This window comes from Sebastes umbrosus, chromosome 6 (genome assembly GCF_015220745.1).
Source record: "Sebastes umbrosus isolate fSebUmb1 chromosome 6, fSebUmb1.pri, whole genome shotgun sequence".
In the NCBI taxonomy this organism is placed as follows: Eukaryota; Metazoa; Chordata; class Actinopteri; order Perciformes; family Sebastidae; genus Sebastes; species Sebastes umbrosus.
The window spans coordinates 28,411,390-28,428,186 of record NC_051274.1 but is presented as its reverse complement, the minus strand read 5'-3'; the positions used below and the strand labels follow the sequence as shown (position 1 = coordinate 28,428,186).

Below are 16,797 nucleotides of genomic sequence, written 5' to 3'. Positions count from 1 at the left end.
AACTAGGTCAAACTAGGCAGCGCTGATCAAATATGAATCAATATTATGTTACGTTAATGTCTATTTCTCTCCTCAAATGTTTTCAGAAACACCTGGTAGTGTACTGTTTAGCTGTGAAATGAGAAAGTTTGTGACCCCAGCGGCCATGTTGAGACCACATGAGGAAATACCAAGCACCGCCCACCAGCCGGAGCACAGCCAATAGGAACGCTCTCTCTCTCTCTGAAATGACCTTTGGTTGGTCAAAGTCTCCCGTCACTGGCTAGATTACGATAACGTTTCTCTACCTGCTTCAGCCCCGGCACCGACCCGCTTTTCCTGCTTCAGCCCGGAGGTTGAAGCAGGAAAAGCCAACACTAGGATCAGCGGTGAAATATAGAGCGATATTGTGGTTTTAGCTGACTTGTGTCGCCTCACTGTTTTGAGTGATGCTCGTTCATGTCTATGTAGAGCGAGCACAAGCGCGAGCCCGACGCTGACTTTCGTTGACTTAACGGCCACAGGTGTCGCTGTTAACAAGCATTTCTGAAAGTTACAAACAGTCCCTTTAAGTTACCTTTATTTTTTGAAATTCCTGGAGTGCCCCTTTAAATGTTGCAGTAACAATGTCATTGCATCCCTAAACGGTATCCAACTAATGAACTACACTATAATGGGACACAGACACGCGGAGCATCAGTGATCGAGGTAGGAAGAGCCTCAGAGGACAGAGAGGAGAGGCGTGGCGCATGATGGGAACATCTATTAGTACAGAGACTAGTTGGACTAGTTGTTGTCATACAGGAAGGAGGGTAGAGTAGGTACCGAGGGGTTAAAACCAAGGACTAGTTCTCCTGCCGCAGACGGTGTGTGTGTGTGTGTGTGAGACCGGAGGAATACTAAACCGGAGGAGAGCAACAAACCGGAGAACGAGAATCAACATTCTAAACGAGAATCAACATTCTAAACGAGAAGCAACATTCTAAACGAGAAGCAACATTCTAAACCGGAGGACGCGAGAAGCAACATTGTAGCGACTACTGACTGAACGAGCTGGAAGTTAGTCTGCAGCGACAATCACCATCACACAGCAGAGAGACAGGCTGTCCATGCTACACGCACTCCACCAGGAAGACACATTTGGAGGATGAACGAAGCGGCGATTACGCAAGACGGTACCGAGCCGCAGGGGGGCGCGAGGAAGGGGCTCCTCCGGTTCCAGCGGCCACACGGTGAGTGACGTCACACACATACACACACGTACAAACAGACACAGCTGACTGACTGGATTATGTAATGCAAACCACTCGCGCACACTTCCTCTTTATTTCATTCATTTGTGCAGCAGCGTGAGAGATGGACTATGTGCGCGTGCGCGACTCCGTGACGCAAACTCTTGTTGATCACTCCCATTGATTAGAGAGCAGATCGAGGAGCGCGTGGTGGGATGCAAAGAAAAACAATTCATCAGATCATTCAGTTCACACGCGCTCTGCTCTGCTCTGCTGCGTCATTATGTAACGCCCGGAGAGGAGAGGAGAGGGTTCCTGCTTCCTGCTGCTGCAGCCTGGGAGGGTTTGGGGACATATGGAGGAGAGGACAGCGTGTCCTGTTGCAGAGACAGACAGTCCTCCTCCTGCAGCAGCAGCGTGCAGCAGGACGTGGTGCGTCTCGGAGGTGTTGGGTATGTCCTCCTCCGCCAGGTCAGTCAGTCAGGAAGTAGACCGCAGAGAGAGAGAGAGGGAGAGAGAGAGAGCATGGCTGCTCGGCGGGGGAGCCAGCTGGTTATTTTGGGAGAGAGAGAGAGAGAGAGAGAGTGACGAGGAGAGACCCACGTGTCCCCTGAGCCTCTCTGCTGCCTGGAGAGACAAATGGAGGCCAAGAGGAGCGTGCGGCGGCGCGTGCGGTGCGAGAGCACAGGTGAGGTTTGAGTTTAACAGCTTCAAGAGGAGACAGATGATTAACCTCTCTCTCTCTCTCTCTCTCTCTCTCTCTCTCTCTGTCACACACACACCCTTTGCATGCAGCTCTGCATGATGACTCAGTATTAAAACATTTTTCGTGGTAAAAATGTGAACTCCTCGTCATGTGTGGTGACATCAGTGGTGAAGAAGTACTATTCATTAAGTATTTACCTTTATATAGCCCCCACACACTGTTTTACAAACTGTTACAACTCTGTGTATATATAAATATAAAAAAAAGAAAAGAAAAATCCCTCTCACCCTCGTGGGGTGTGATTCTGTCTTCCTCAAGCTCGGGTCCTCTATATATATATATATATATATATACTGTATATGCATGGAAGGTTTCATCCCAAGTCCAGCACCTAAGGCTAAACACTAAGCGGAAAGAGGGAGGCCGAGGACTGGCGAGCGTCAGAGCCACTGTCCAGGATGAAACATCGAAAATCCAGGAGTACATCAAGAAGATGGCCCCAGATGAACTGCTAAGTGAATACCTCAGACAGCAGAAACCTGACGATAGTGAAGAGGAAGAGGAGCAGACAACATGGAAGGACAAGCCCCTTTAATGGCATGTACCACCGTCAGATAGAGGAAGTGGCTGATATCAAGAAGACCTACCAATGGCTGGAAAACACTGGACTGACAGACAGCACAGAAGCACTAATCATGGCAGCACAAGAACAGGCCCTAAGCACAAGGGCCATAGAAGCCAGGATCTACCATAGTACATCAGACCAGGATGTCTGAAATCCCAATAGGACGTACCACCGAAGGTGGTTTAGAAAAACAGGGCTAAGGTCCTGTGTGACTTCAGATTCCAGACTGACAAGCGGCTGCTGGCTAACCAGCCGGACATAGTGGTGGTTGACAAACAGCAGAAGAGGGCCTTGGTGATAGATGTGGCGATACCAGCTGACTGCAAAATCAGGAAGAAGGAACATGAAAAGGTTGAGAAGTATCAAGGGTTGAAAGAACAGCTGGAACACATGTGGAAGGTCAAAGCCGACGTGGTCCCGTGGTAGTCGGAGCACTCAGGGTTGTGACCCCCAAACTGGGAGAGTGGCTCCAGCAGATTCCAGGAACGACATCTGAAGCTGCCGTCCAGAAGAGCTCAGTCCTAGGAACAGCTAAGATACTGCGCAGAACCCTCAAACTCCCAGGCATCTGGTAGAGGACCCGAGCTTGAGGAAGACACAGATACCACCCCACAAGGGTGAGGGGTGATTATATATATCTATATATAGATATAGATATAGATATATATGTATATGTATGTATATGTATATGTATATCTATATAGATATATATATCTATATATATATGTATATGTATGTATATAGATATATATATCTATATAGATATATATAGATATATATGTATATATGTATGTATATATATACATACATACTACATTCCTGTTTACCGCTCTGTGTATATATATAGCGATATTTATTACAGGGCTGTGTTGAATAATCGATTCTGATTGGTCAATGACAGCGTTCTACAGTCTGTTATAACAGACCGTTGCTATGTATAACAGACCGTTGCTATGGGCGCAGTTCTGATGTCGGACTCTAGTGGACCGTTTTTGTGTCAAATTATTGATTTCTTCAGTAAGTAGCCGTGTAATAAGCGGGATAATGTACAGCCAGCGGGTCATTGTTGTGAAATAACCCCCTTCAGGGGGATAAGAGAGCATCGGGATGCAGTATCGCCCTGTCGTGGTCTCTTTCACAATAGTGACTGGGTCGCTGTACATTATCCCTTACTTATTACATACTACATTCCTGTTTACACCTCTGTGTTTATATGCTTTATTACCTCTTGGCCACCCTACTTCCGGCGCCCATGGGGAAGATATTAGTATTATATGAAACTAGTAAACTTGAGGAATTCATTGGTACCAACCATGTCATATTAGCTTGTCGGCAAGGAGATTAAATAACGCTCCAAACTTGCGCTAAATTTTGGCGAAGAAAAAACTGACATGACCATTTTCAAAGGGGTCCCTTTACCTCTGACCTCAAGATAAGGGAATGAAAATGTGTTCTTTGGGTACCCACGAGTCTCCCCTTTACAGACATGCCCACTTTATGATAATCACATGCAGTTTGGGGCAAGTCATAGTCAAGTCAGCACACTGACAGACTGACAGCTGTTGTTGCCTGTTGGGCTGCAGTTTACCATGTTATGATTTGAGCATATTGTTTTAATGCTAAATGCAGTACCTGTGAGGGTTTCTGAACAATATTGATCATTGTTTTGTGTTGTTAATTGATTTCCAGAAATAAATACATACATAAATTTGAATAAAGCAGCATATTTGTCCACTCCCATGTTGATAAGAGTATTAAATACTTGAAGAAATCTCCCTTTAAGGTACATTTTGAACAGATAAAAAAAATGTGTGAATAATTTGGAATTAATCACAATTAACTATTATAATCGATTGACAGTCCTGTTAATTACACTTGTGTTTACCCTGCAATCACATGTCTAAATGGGTGATGTGCAAAGGGCAAACAAAGCCCAGGCCGAGAGATAACCCCGGTGACATCACTGTGACATAAGCAGGGTCATTCTGTCAGAGTTTAGAAAGCCCCCTCCATTATAACTGTATTATATAACTGTTTTCACAGTGAAAATCAATAGAATTAGTTTTTTTAACCAGGAAATATCATTTCAGTTTAGTTTTTCTTTAAGGATATACATTTTATTTAGTTTCAGATTACTAATAATATTTTTTACTATTTACTTTTGTTTTAGTTGAGTATAATAACCCTGCTCCAAACATGCAAGAACCAACAAGAACTCTCACAGTAAATATCCACACACACACACACACATTATGACAACTCTATTTGATGTCATCTGGCAAGATCACAAAGAAGCTGCCCAGCGTGGTTGTTTCTGGTCTGTCTCTTCCTGTATGTGCCGGAGGGGGGGGGGGGCAAAGTGTAGCAGCTGCTCTTGGTGATTGGTGGACGACCTCATCCGACCAATCGGAGACGCTCCATCAGGTGTGCTGACTGACAAATGACTCAAACTCCTCCCACTGCTGACACCGTGTGAGAAAGTTCAAAATCTGTCCGCTCACCTGGAGAGCTCCTCTTTTACCTCGTCCTTCTGTCAAACACTCACACTTACACTCTCACACACACAGTACAGAGGGTTTATACACACACTCAGTGGCCTGTTGAAGCCATGTCACAGACAAAAAAAACACTCACTCAAAACCCTCTGAAGAAGACCTGGGGTCCATGGATGGAAAGCCGGCTGAGCCAACGCAGAGGCTGTGAGTACACGTGCTTACACACTACCGGACACATACAAATACACACACACACACACACACACACACACACATACACACACACACAATACCTGACAAACTACTTCACTGTCTGTCTTTGTTTTCGTCTCGCTTCAGCCAGACGAGTTGCTACTTGTGTTTTGAAGGAGGTGTCAGACGGTTTCAGAGCAACTGTTAGTTTAGTGTTTTGCTGTCGAGCAGAGCACGGCGTCCCTCTCTGGGACAGACCGGAGGGACGTTCACCCCAAAAGTTCACCATCAGACCAAGTGTACACTCTCTTTTTTCTTCAACTTAATGTGACCATCTCCAGCACGGTCACATAATTAAATGTAATTCTTTCTTGTGCCAGATGATGTAACATGACATCGCTTCAACTAACAATTACTTTGTTTATCGATTAACAGTGTGAGGGGGGGGGGGAGAAGTTATTGGGCTGCAGCTAACAGTTGTTTTCATCGCTGATTAATCTGTTAATTATTTTTTTCGATTAATCGTTTAGTTGTTTGGTTTTTAAAATGGTGAAAAATGTTGATCAGTGTTTCCCAAAAGCCCAAGATGACGTCCTCATTCAGTTTTTCTCAAACAGTCTTAAATTTCTCAAATTGTACGTGCAATCATGACAGCTGTTTGAAGGGACATCACAACTCTATTGCATGTCTGAAAAAAAGTAGTAACTCACCCAAAACACTTCATTCCTGCTTCTAAACCTAGTTATTGTGTCAGTAAACTGGCCAACGCCACCAAAATGAAAAGTAGTTTTGTCATCGTGTGAGCCGGACTGGTCTAAATGTTCAGAAATGGGTTTTTTTCACCTTGATAGTCAACCCTGGAAATGTTTCTTATATGCAAATCTCTGGTTTGTTCTACTTGTTTGTTGACACTGACTGTTTACTGTACTTACCAGAATGTCAGTTATCAGACTCCTCCTGTGTGACTCAGTCCTGATGTCTTACAACACAACTTCTAATTCACTTTACATGCAGCAGCTTATCGATCTTCAACCATCGGTGTTGAACTTCTACATAAACCTCAGTGGAAATCAACATGTCTTCGAGTGCAGCGCAGGTGTTTTTAACATTCAGTCTGTGTGTGTTTGTGTGTTTCAGCATCGGTGCCCCAGTTCACCAACTCCCCCACCATGATCGTGATGGTGGGGCTCCCGGCGAGAGGGAAGACCTACATCTCTAAGAAGCTCACCAGATACCTGAACTGGATCGGAGTCACGACTAAAGGTATCACATGACAGAAACTAACACTCAGTCACTACCATAAACCATTCATTCATTCCTAAAGAATGGAGATTGTATTAGAGCGTTATTTAGCCTCCATCGCGATAAGCTAGTACAACATGGTTGGTACCAATGCATTCCTTAGGTTTTCTAGTCTCATATGATACCAGTATCTTCACTCTAACTTTAAAACTGAGCCGGTACAAAAAGCCCGGTACAACCTAAAAATCACAAGTTGAGTTAAAGAAATTAGTGGCGTTAAAGCAAATTTGCATTATTATCGCGTTAACTTTGACAGCCCTGATTTTTTATTATACTGTATAATGTGTAAATGTTTGAAAACCCAATAAAAACATTTAAAGGTAAAGCTAGGTTTATACTCGCCGTAGTGTCGCCGGCCGGAGGATTGCCGAGCCAAAAATGACGTCATTGTATATTTTGCGTAAAGCGACGCTTGGTTGCACACCTCCGGAGTTTTGTAACTAGGCGCCCGCAGTTTTAAAGCTAGAGTGAAGACATTGGTATTATATGAAATTAGAAAAACCTAATAAATCTATTGGTACCAACCATACCATGTCATACTAGCTTGTTGCGAAGGAGGCTAAATAACGCTTCAAACCTACGCAAAATTTTGGCGCAGAAAAACTGTCATGGCTATTTTCAAAGGGGTCCCTTGACCTCTTCCAGTAACAAATATATACATACATTTGCATAAAGCATCATATTTGCCCAATCCTATGTTGGTAAGAGTATTAAATACTTGATAAATCTCCCTTTAAGGTACATTTTGAACAGATAAACGATGTGCGATTAATTTGCGAATTAATCGCGATTAAATATTTTAATCGATTGACAGTCCAAGAAATAACTTAAATTCAGATTCAGACAAATTAATTGATCCCAAGAAGGGCAATTCAATTCACAGCTTACCCCATCACAAACACACACAGACAACATTCAGACAGACATCCAAAATGTTATGTCAATCACAGGTCAGTAAAACTGATAAACAGAGGTTGGTAAAGGACAGCAGATAAGTTAATAAAATATAATAAATAGCCATAAAATAGATAACAAGAGAAAACAAATGGATAATAAATAGACATTGTTACATGGTTATCATGTAAGGGAACTGTCAATAAAAATCTCACATGAAATGACTACTGTCTGCGTTTAATAACCTGATAGCAGAAGGAATAAAAGAGTTGGAGTAAGGTTAACTGAGGTTAGTTCTCCTCAGAGGTGCCTGATAACGGCAGCCTGAAGGCATCAATGAGAACTCAGGAGACAGAACATGAAGTGGTTGGCTGATAATATTATATTAATATTTAGCCTTCTGTACCACCTGATTCTTCCAGAGGGAACACAAGTCTCTTTGTGGGACTCCAGTAATCTTGGAGCAAACCTTAACAATGCGTAACAGGCTGTTTTTGTCCGTAATGGTTAAGCCACTGAACCAACAAATAAAAGAAAAGGTTAGAAGACTTTCGATGAAAGAACAATAAAATATAGTTAAGATCCTCTCGCTGACATTAAAAGGGTTCAGCGTCCTCAACAAGTAGATTCTCTGTTGACCTCGTTTGACGATGGACTCTGAAGTTTACAACCCAACACAGTTCCAAGGTATTTATATGACTCCACAATCTGAACATCTTCGCCGTGTATGACACTAACTTTGTTTCCAGTCTTGTGTCTGAAGTCAATGATTAAAATTGATTAGAAATTAAAATTATGAATTCATTTTTACTATTAATATGTCTCAGGATTTTAGAAAGATGGCCAATTTGTTTTTTAAATGCTTTAAAAACAGGAGATCTTAGAAATAATTATTTTGTTCCAAATATTTGACTCCTTTCTTTACAGGGATTGTATAAAGTCGATAAAGTATGTCCATGAATATTTGATATGAGTTTACGGTTAATTAAAATTCCTCCCCGGTATTGAGGAATTGCATGTTTGGTCTGTGGCGTTCTTTCGGTAACACTTGTTGACTTCTTGCTTCCTCACTGAATATTTAGTTAGTACGCCCCCTGGCGTTTAGGAGAATACTCCAACGAACCACACATGCTCTTGGCCTGCGCCACGGTGTTTCGCACCAGTATAAACAAGGTGGATTTGTTGTGGCGAGGAGCTTTGAGGTCGTTATCGTTATTTCTTCAGTCCTCTGATGTCAGCAGAAACTTTCTGGCCTTCATTTGATCTCTTCCTTTGTTTCACAGTGTTCAACGTGGGCCAGTACAGAAGAGATGCCACCCGCATCTACAACAGCTTTGAGTTCTTTAGACCCGACAACACAGAAGCCATGAAGATACGCAAGTACGAACCTTCAGCTTCACCCGATGTTACCGCCAACAATCTGTGACTTAGCACATCTCCTTAGAATATAAATCCATTAAATAGGTATGAAAGTGTCCAGATCGGACTGTGGTTTTGGAATATTGCATTATTAATGTTGTTGTTTTTTCTATTTCCGTGCACAGGGCCTGTGCCATCGCTGCCCTGAAAGATGTGTGTGACTACTTCACCAGAGAGCAGGGGCAGGTCGTGGTGAGTCCAATCTAACCTTGTAATCCTTAAAGAGTAAGTTTGGTGTTTTTTATCCTGGATTTTTCCATGACTAATGAGGACAACAATTTCTGAAACTGTTCCAGTATTGAGGGAGAACGTTGTAATCGGCAAACGCTAAATAAGCTGCGAGGGCAAGCGAACAGCGTCAATGTAACGTTAAATCCACTAAAAGGTTCAAAGATGGACCACAAACACTTTCCCAATGTCTAGCAATAAGACGCTTCGCTTGTATCAGGGGAAGGTTACTCAACTTGCGTTCATGAGTTCTCAGAGTCAATGCTAAAAAAATGTACATTAAGACTTTTTTTTTCTGTCACACATGCAGTAGTTGTATATCTCTCTCTACAAGTATTTAGTTTGTCACATTTGGACTTACTTAGTGAGTCGTTTACTTGACTTATAAACCCTTTTTGAAGTCCTAAAGTCTCTGGTACTCTTATTAATGAGTCCAAAAACAATCTGTGACTAATCTCATCTGTCTGTGTCAGGTTTTTGATGCCACTAACACCACCCTGGAGCGCAGAGAGGTCATCCTCCGCTTCGCCAAGGAAAACGGTTACAAGGTTTGTTCTTGTTTATTTTTTGCTCCGTTACAAATGGAAACCTATAAATTCCCTACAACATGGGACCCTTTAGTATTTTATTTTTTCGAAAGGCTTAAGACGCTTCCCCAAAATTAGCCAGGCACTGTGATTTTAATCGTCATGATTAACGCTCTACACACTAGAATGTAGTGTTAATAAGTAAGGGATAATGTACAGCGAGCCGGTCATTGTTGTGAAAGAATCCCCGACATGGGCGGTGCTGGTCTCTCATCGCCCTGAAGGGGATTCTATCACAAGAATGACACGCTGGCTGTACATTGTCCTGCTTATTACACGGCTACTTACTGAAGAAAATCAATATTTTGAAACAAAAACAGTCCGCCAGAGTCCGACATCAGAGCTGCGCCCATAGCAACGGTCTGTTATACATAGCAACAGTCTATTATACAGAAAATACAGAACTCCGTGATTTACCAATCAGAATCGAGTATTCAACACAGCCGTGTAATAACTGATGGTAAATTAGGGGTGTAAGAAAATATCAGAAAAATCGAATATCGCGATTTTATGTTTTGTGATACTATATTGATTTTTTTTTTAAATTTGTTTATATTTCAAAGCATGTATATGTACAAGAATCATAAATTAATTAATCTGTATGTATGTCTTATTTTATAAATTTTGTGTTTGTTGGCTTTTTTAATTTTTTATTTATTTTATTCTTTTTTTTTACATTTTTTTTTTTTATCTTACTACTTAATTGTGAACCATCATTCCCTGAGTAGATATGTTATTATACGTTATTTTGTGTAGGCAGTGGGGGGGGGGGGGGGGGGGGAGAAAGTGAAATTGCTCTATGTTAAATATCTGTGAATAATGTTCTCTTTCTTAAATAAAAATATTATCAAAATAAAACCAACAAATGGAAACTTAAAAAATGTAAACTTCTCTCTTTCTTTCTCCACGTGTCCAGGTTTTCTTTGTGGAGTCAATATGTGATGATCCGGGAATCATCGCTGCGAATATTAAAGTAAGTGAAATATAGTGTGTGTGTATGTGTGTGAGTGTGGTGTGTGTGTTAGAACAGGAAGTTGTGGTTCCGGCATCACTGTGAGAGCCGTTGCTATGAGCCAAGAGCTGCTCGGAGCCGAGGCCCAGTGTGTTTCTGGTTTGTTGCTGGTGGAACAAACTGAGCTGAGCCGAGCCCACCGTGTTCGGAGCACCAGTCAGATGCTGCCAGGTCACGTGTGTCTTGGCTCAAATCTGGTGTGACATTTGTTCCAAAACAAGATGCTTTGCACATATGGAGAATGACTCTCCTGCTGCTATCAATCTTTTACTTTCGTTTCCCCTTTATTTCCTGTTTTCAGTTCACTTTCACACTAAGCTCATTACAGCTGCTTGGTTCAGTTAAAGTTACTGTGAGATGGAAGTGAGAAATGATTAGAATATGAATCCGAAAATGATGTTGTGTCCCCTAATGTCGGACACTAGAGGAGGCTGGCACTGTAGTTTTATGTCTCTCTCTCTGTGTCTCTAAACAGGAAGTGAAGCTGAGCAGTCCCGACTATGTGGACTGTGACAAAGAGGAGGCTGTGGCTGACTTCCTGAAGAGGATCGAATGTTACAAGTTAACCTACATCCCTCTGGATGACAACACGGACAGGTGATGGCATCTGCAATATGTAACCAGCCCAGTGTTCCATGGTCATTTGGTCGTTTCAATAAGACGACAATAAGTCAAATCTAGAATAGCACCAGACTTATTACGTATCATAACAAAACCCTCTTCTCGTCTTTACGCAGGAACTTGTCTTACATCAAGATCTTCAACGTGGGCAGCAGGTACCTGGTGAACCGGGTCCAGGACCACATTCAGAGCAGGATTGTCTACTACCTCATGAACATCCACGTCACCCCGAGATCCATCTACCTGTGTCGCCACGGAGAGAGCGAGCTCAACCTCGTGGGTCGCATCGGGGGAGACTCTGGGCTGTCGCCTCGTGGGGCAAAGGTTAGGACTGTCTGCTCTCTGACATTGAGATTGCGATGAATCCGTTGATACCAAACATGTCATGCTGTCTTTCTGGAAAAGGGGCTAAATATCACTCCAAAGTTGAACTGTCTTTACCGCGAGGTCCACGAACAACATGACTAGTGTACGTCGTTGGTGCTCCAGGCAGCATCAGCAGTCACTCGGCTCATAGCTGTGGCTGCGTTTAGAGATGAATCCCAGTGCTGAGGGGCGGACTAAACCATTTTGTACCTTTTACAAAGGTGTAGTCAGTCCCACTTTTCCTTTTCCAAAGCCCCTACATATACATCCTGTTTATATTCCCATGTCCTCTCTGTGTGTCCATCAGTTTGCCAGTGCTCTGGGGGCGTACATGCGTGGGCAGTGCATCAGTGACCTGAAGGTGTGGACGAGTCACATGAAGAGGACCATCCAGACCGCCGAGGCTCTGGGAGTCCCCTATGAGCAGTGGAAGGCCCTCAATGAGATAGACGCTGTGAGTGTGTGTTAGCAGCGTTTTCATACTGTATGATGACCTCGGCATGACCTTCTACATGAACTCTACTCATCATAGTTTGTTTAATTTCACAAATATTTATAAACTCTGTTTCCTGCTTGTTTGTGTATCAGAGGATGAGAAAGAGAGATATATGCTGCGGTCTTTTTCTCTTAGGAAGGTTCCTAACTCTCGGTAGCAGCCATGATAAGAGCTGTTTGTAAATGTTAAGGAAAGGAGCTTCAATGCTTCATCTATTATCTCCTTTAGCATAGGATACACTGGACCATCCTTTACCAAAGGAAAGGAGATAATAACATCCCACAATTCATTGCGGCCGCAACTTTTAAAGCGATGCACCATTCTGCCGTTCATGAAAACAAACGCTTATGTTGCATATTATTTTCAGACAGTCATATACTAGTTGGGATTGTTGTTGATAAATATGAGTGGACAGTGACAACCATTTTGTTTCACTTTATTTCTATTTATTTATTTATGTACAACATGTAACAAATATGTAAAAACAAAACAACAATAACAAATAAAATAAACAGTAAACATATAGCAAACAACTAATCAACATAAATAAATGTTACGTCCAAAAAGGAGCAGGAAGAAATCTACATTTAATGTTTCTACTCCTTCACCACAACTCCAAAAAATAACTCAATATTTATCGTATGAACTTTTTGGGGTATCCTGTAAGTTATTCCTTTTTTATTTCAGTTCCAAGCTTGGTAATGAAGTAATATTTTTCGTTAGGTCAGATAATCCTTTATTATATGTTGATGTGGTGTGTTACAGCAGAACGAAGATACGGGGGAAGCTGCGTCTTTTGTAGTCTCTCATCAGAACTTTGTAGTTTCATCACGGCAGACCCATGTCACTAACATCCGCCGCCGTCCTATCATCATTACAGCGCCTATAGTAAAGCTGCAGTCAGATTCTCTCAATATCACGGTTGTCTTTTCCTAAGTCCGTATGAAAAGACAGCCTAAGAGGTTTTTTTTCTGTGTTTTCCATCTCAGGGGGTTTGTGAGGACATGACCTATGAGGAGATTCAGGAGCATTACCCAGAGGAGTTTGCACTGAGGGACCAAGACAAGTATCGCTACCGCTACCCTAAAGGAGAAGTGAGTGAATAAAAAGAAAACCAGCCTGTTTTCCTCATTTTATTTCCCAGTATGTGTATGTTTGTGTGTGTTTTAAACTCTAAAAGATTTGGACTGCGTCTACAGTATTCACCTGACTTAGACGTCCTGATGATAAAATGAACAAACTGATGAAGCCTTCAGGTTTCTCTCTGGCTTCATCATCAAGTGAGACTTATTTCTTCTCTCTAAACTTTGTCCAACAAGATGAGACAAAACATTGGACCAAAGAATCTTTGTTTTTTTTTGTTTTTCCAGCCACTTTATACAGAAGTGAGTTGTTTATGATTAAAAGTAGAAACAAAAAGATGTTCTTTTTTAAAGGAAATACATAACATATATAATTTGATATATATATATATATAATTATTTATATACATATATTATAATAAAATATATATATATTATAATAAAATAAGTACTAACAAATGAAAGTGTAGATGAAAGCTGATTGTGAGACAGTAATAGAGAGGAGGGGATTTTCCTGTTTTCACTGTGTGTTTGTTTGTAATGTGGAGCCACAGTAGAGTTGGACAGTTAAACATGTCTATCTCTCTGTCTCTGTGTGTGTGTTCACCAGTCGTACGAGGACCTGGTCCAGCGTCTGGAGCCCGTCATCATGGAGCTGGAGAGGCAGGAGAACGTTCTGGTCATCTGTCACCAGGCTGTTATGAGATGTCTGCTCGCCTACTTCCTGGACAAGACTTCTCGTGAGAGAAACTAAATTTATTTACAATAACACAACTCAGGTCTCACCGTTTTACACATCCCAACATTTCAATGCTAACCTCCATAATTATCAACCAGAGGGCCGACAGTTAAATATGTTTTCTACACTACATTATATATGTGATAGGGCAAATCACATCTATATCGTTTAAATCTGACTTTTCTTTGTCCCTGTGTGTCAGATGAGCTGCCCTACCTGAAGTGTCCTCTCCACACCGTCCTGAAACTCACCCCGGTCGCCTACGGTCAGTCTCTCTGTTCAACATTCATCCTCTCACACATTCACAGCTGCTCTACTTGTCTCCTGTTGGGTTTCTACTGCTCTTCATCTTTCCTTTAGCACCATGAAAAACTTCACATCTGCATCAGACTCATTCATGCTGCTGTTTGTCTTTTTCCTCTCAGGTTGTAAAGTGGAGTCTGTCTTCCTCAACATTGAAGCTGTCAACACACACAGAGACAAACCAGTGGTAATTAATACTTACTTACTTACTTATTTATTTACTTACTTACTTACTCACTCACTCACTCACTCACTCACTTACTTACTTACTTACTTACTTATTTATTATCATTTATTCACAAACATGTAGAGAGGGGCAGGTAGTTTTCTGAGATATGAATATTTTTTTGCTCTACTCCAAATACTAGATAGTTGAACTATCCCTTTAATGTTGCTGTGGGTGGACGTAATAATTAACCCTCCGAGACCCACAATAGAACCGTTTTTGTCATTTTTTAGGGGGGTACAGGGGCTCTTTAGGGGGAGATAGCAGGTCAACAGTAGATGTCACATAGAAGTGGTGTACATCATCTGAAAGCTGGGAACCTGAAGATTAATTTGAGATGCTGCTCAGCGCTGTGTGTCAAATTGTTCTAGTCATAAATCAGAAATAAACATTAATTAATTAGTTAAAATGAATTGCGAGAGTGTATAAGGGCTTAGAACATTATGATAGAAGTATATGATGACCATTCCCATGCTCTATTATGCTCATCAATTGATAAAATCAATATAAAATATAAAATCAAAGATGAATAATCCCTCCAAAATACAAAAGGAACACCATAGAAAAAGCCATGCTTTGATTTGGGATCAAAAACGTTTGACATTTGGAGATTTCTGCAAGAATTGCATTTTTCGGCGATTGGATGGCGAGCACCTCCGTTGTGTAAACTGCTCAGAAACCCTTTTATTGTCAATCTACCTATGAAAGCCATCCATCCTCTGAATGCTCTAGGTCTGTAGTTTGTGGCTGTAAAGTTTCATGAGGCTGTGATTATCCTAGAGGTCACCACAGGTCATTTTATACAGTGAGGTCGACTTTAAGAAAAGTGGTCTCACTACAATGAAATTTCTACTATGGGGACTAACATCATCATCAAGCTAGTATGACACATCAGTACTTTCACTTTCGCTCTATAGCTGAACCTGCTAGAGCCTCTGAAAGTATTTTGTCTGTCTCTTTCTCAGAACGTGGACGTGGACCGAGAGCCGGCGGAGGCATTAGAGACGGTCCCAGACCACATCTAGAGGACGCAACAGAACAGGGAGCTGGTCTCATTTCCATCCAGCCTCATGGAAAGTGGCCTTTCTTTTAATTTAAGATAATCATAGTGTTCATCGTTTTATCGTGTTGTGAAATGGAAAATCATTGTGATATAATGAAAATGAGACATTTCTCCTATGGCAGCCTATTTCCATTGTAAATGCACTTTATAATGCAGGCTCAGGCCAGATGTCCGTGATATGAAGAAGAGGCTTCCTTTACTGTGAAAAATGAACTGCTACTGCTCAACACTGTTATGGATATTCTCCAACGTAGTCACCTGCATGTCTTTGTCTCTTCCTCCTTTCATCCCGTCATTCTGTTTCCTCTTCACTACTGGTACTGAAGCATTAACCGACTTTAAATCATTCAGCCAGTTCTTAACTTGAAACTGGCGAGTCATTCTGAGCCATCACGTTATCTTGTCTCCACATTCGCAGAGGTACGTCATAGAGAATCCAGACGACTGGTAAGCAGCTGTGTTATTTGTGTTTTCTGATGGTAGTCACAGTGGTGCAAAGAGGAAGTTTTCAGTGACGATGCTAAATGAGACTTTAGGGAATAGTTTGATATTTTTTGAGAAATACACTTATTCGCTTTCTTGAGTGACTTTAGATGAGAAGATCAACACGGTAAATACGAAGCGAGGAGATGTTAGCTTAGCTTAGCACAAAGACTGGAAGTAGGGGGAAACGGCATCCAAAGGTAAAAAAAATATTCGTACCAGCACTTCCCTCTAAAGCTCAATAATTAACGTGTCATATCTGGTTGGTTTAATTCGTACAAAAACCAAAAGGGTAAAAATGGAAATATGTGCGGGACTATTTCTTGGCCGGGCGCAGTGACTTCCCAAAGTCTGGCAATGTCATAGTGACGATAGTGGTACGTGTCCACAGCCTCCGTCCTTTCCACGCTTCCCATTCATTGTCTACGTAAGCAGCCGTGCAGTGCATTCTGGCAGCGTGGCGGAGCGATTCGAGAGACGGGGCGTCACATTGTTTGCTCCTCATTTGCACAAAGTTGAGGTCAAGGCTACTTTATGGAAAATCAGGGGCGTCCGACGCGACTCGCCGCCTCTGGAAACTCCCAAGAAACTTTTAAACTAAGCGTTGTCGATCTAAAATAAAGACCGATTCAGCAACTGCACGGCTTATTTTTCTCATAAAATGTTTTCAGAAACGCATTTCGGTGAACTATTTTCATAATATAAGAGTTTCCAAACGGGCCGCCATGTTGGTTTCTCACCAAAGCA

The 16,797-nt window shown here is 41.8% G+C and overlaps 1 protein-coding gene across 3 annotated transcripts; it reads left to right on the top strand.

The window, feature by feature from the left end:
* The first annotated feature begins 741 nt into the window (after positions 1 to 741).
* si:dkey-96f10.1 (6-phosphofructo-2-kinase/fructose-2,6-bisphosphatase) lies at positions 742 to 15,924 on the top strand. 3 transcript variants are annotated; one of them, XM_037773656.1, is made up of 14 exons: positions 742 to 1,211; positions 6,367 to 6,492; positions 8,709 to 8,805; positions 8,970 to 9,036; positions 9,546 to 9,620; positions 10,576 to 10,632; positions 11,147 to 11,268; positions 11,409 to 11,616; positions 11,966 to 12,112; positions 13,144 to 13,248; positions 13,847 to 13,976; positions 14,178 to 14,240; positions 14,401 to 14,465; positions 15,470 to 15,924. In XM_037773656.1, exons 1-14 carry the CDS (start codon positions 1,127 to 1,129, stop codon positions 15,527 to 15,529), a joined length of 1,407 nt encoding a protein of 468 aa, XP_037629584.1. In that variant the 5' UTR covers positions 742 to 1,126; the 3' UTR covers positions 15,530 to 15,924. The 3 variants fall into 3 exon arrangements, with proteins under 3 accessions (XP_037629584.1, XP_037629585.1, XP_037629583.1); XM_037773657.1 differs by lacking the exon at positions 742 to 1,211 and adding an exon at positions 1,421 to 1,899; XM_037773655.1 differs by lacking the exon at positions 742 to 1,211 and adding an exon at positions 5,032 to 5,241.
* Positions 15,925 to 16,797: the final 873 nt, after the last annotated feature.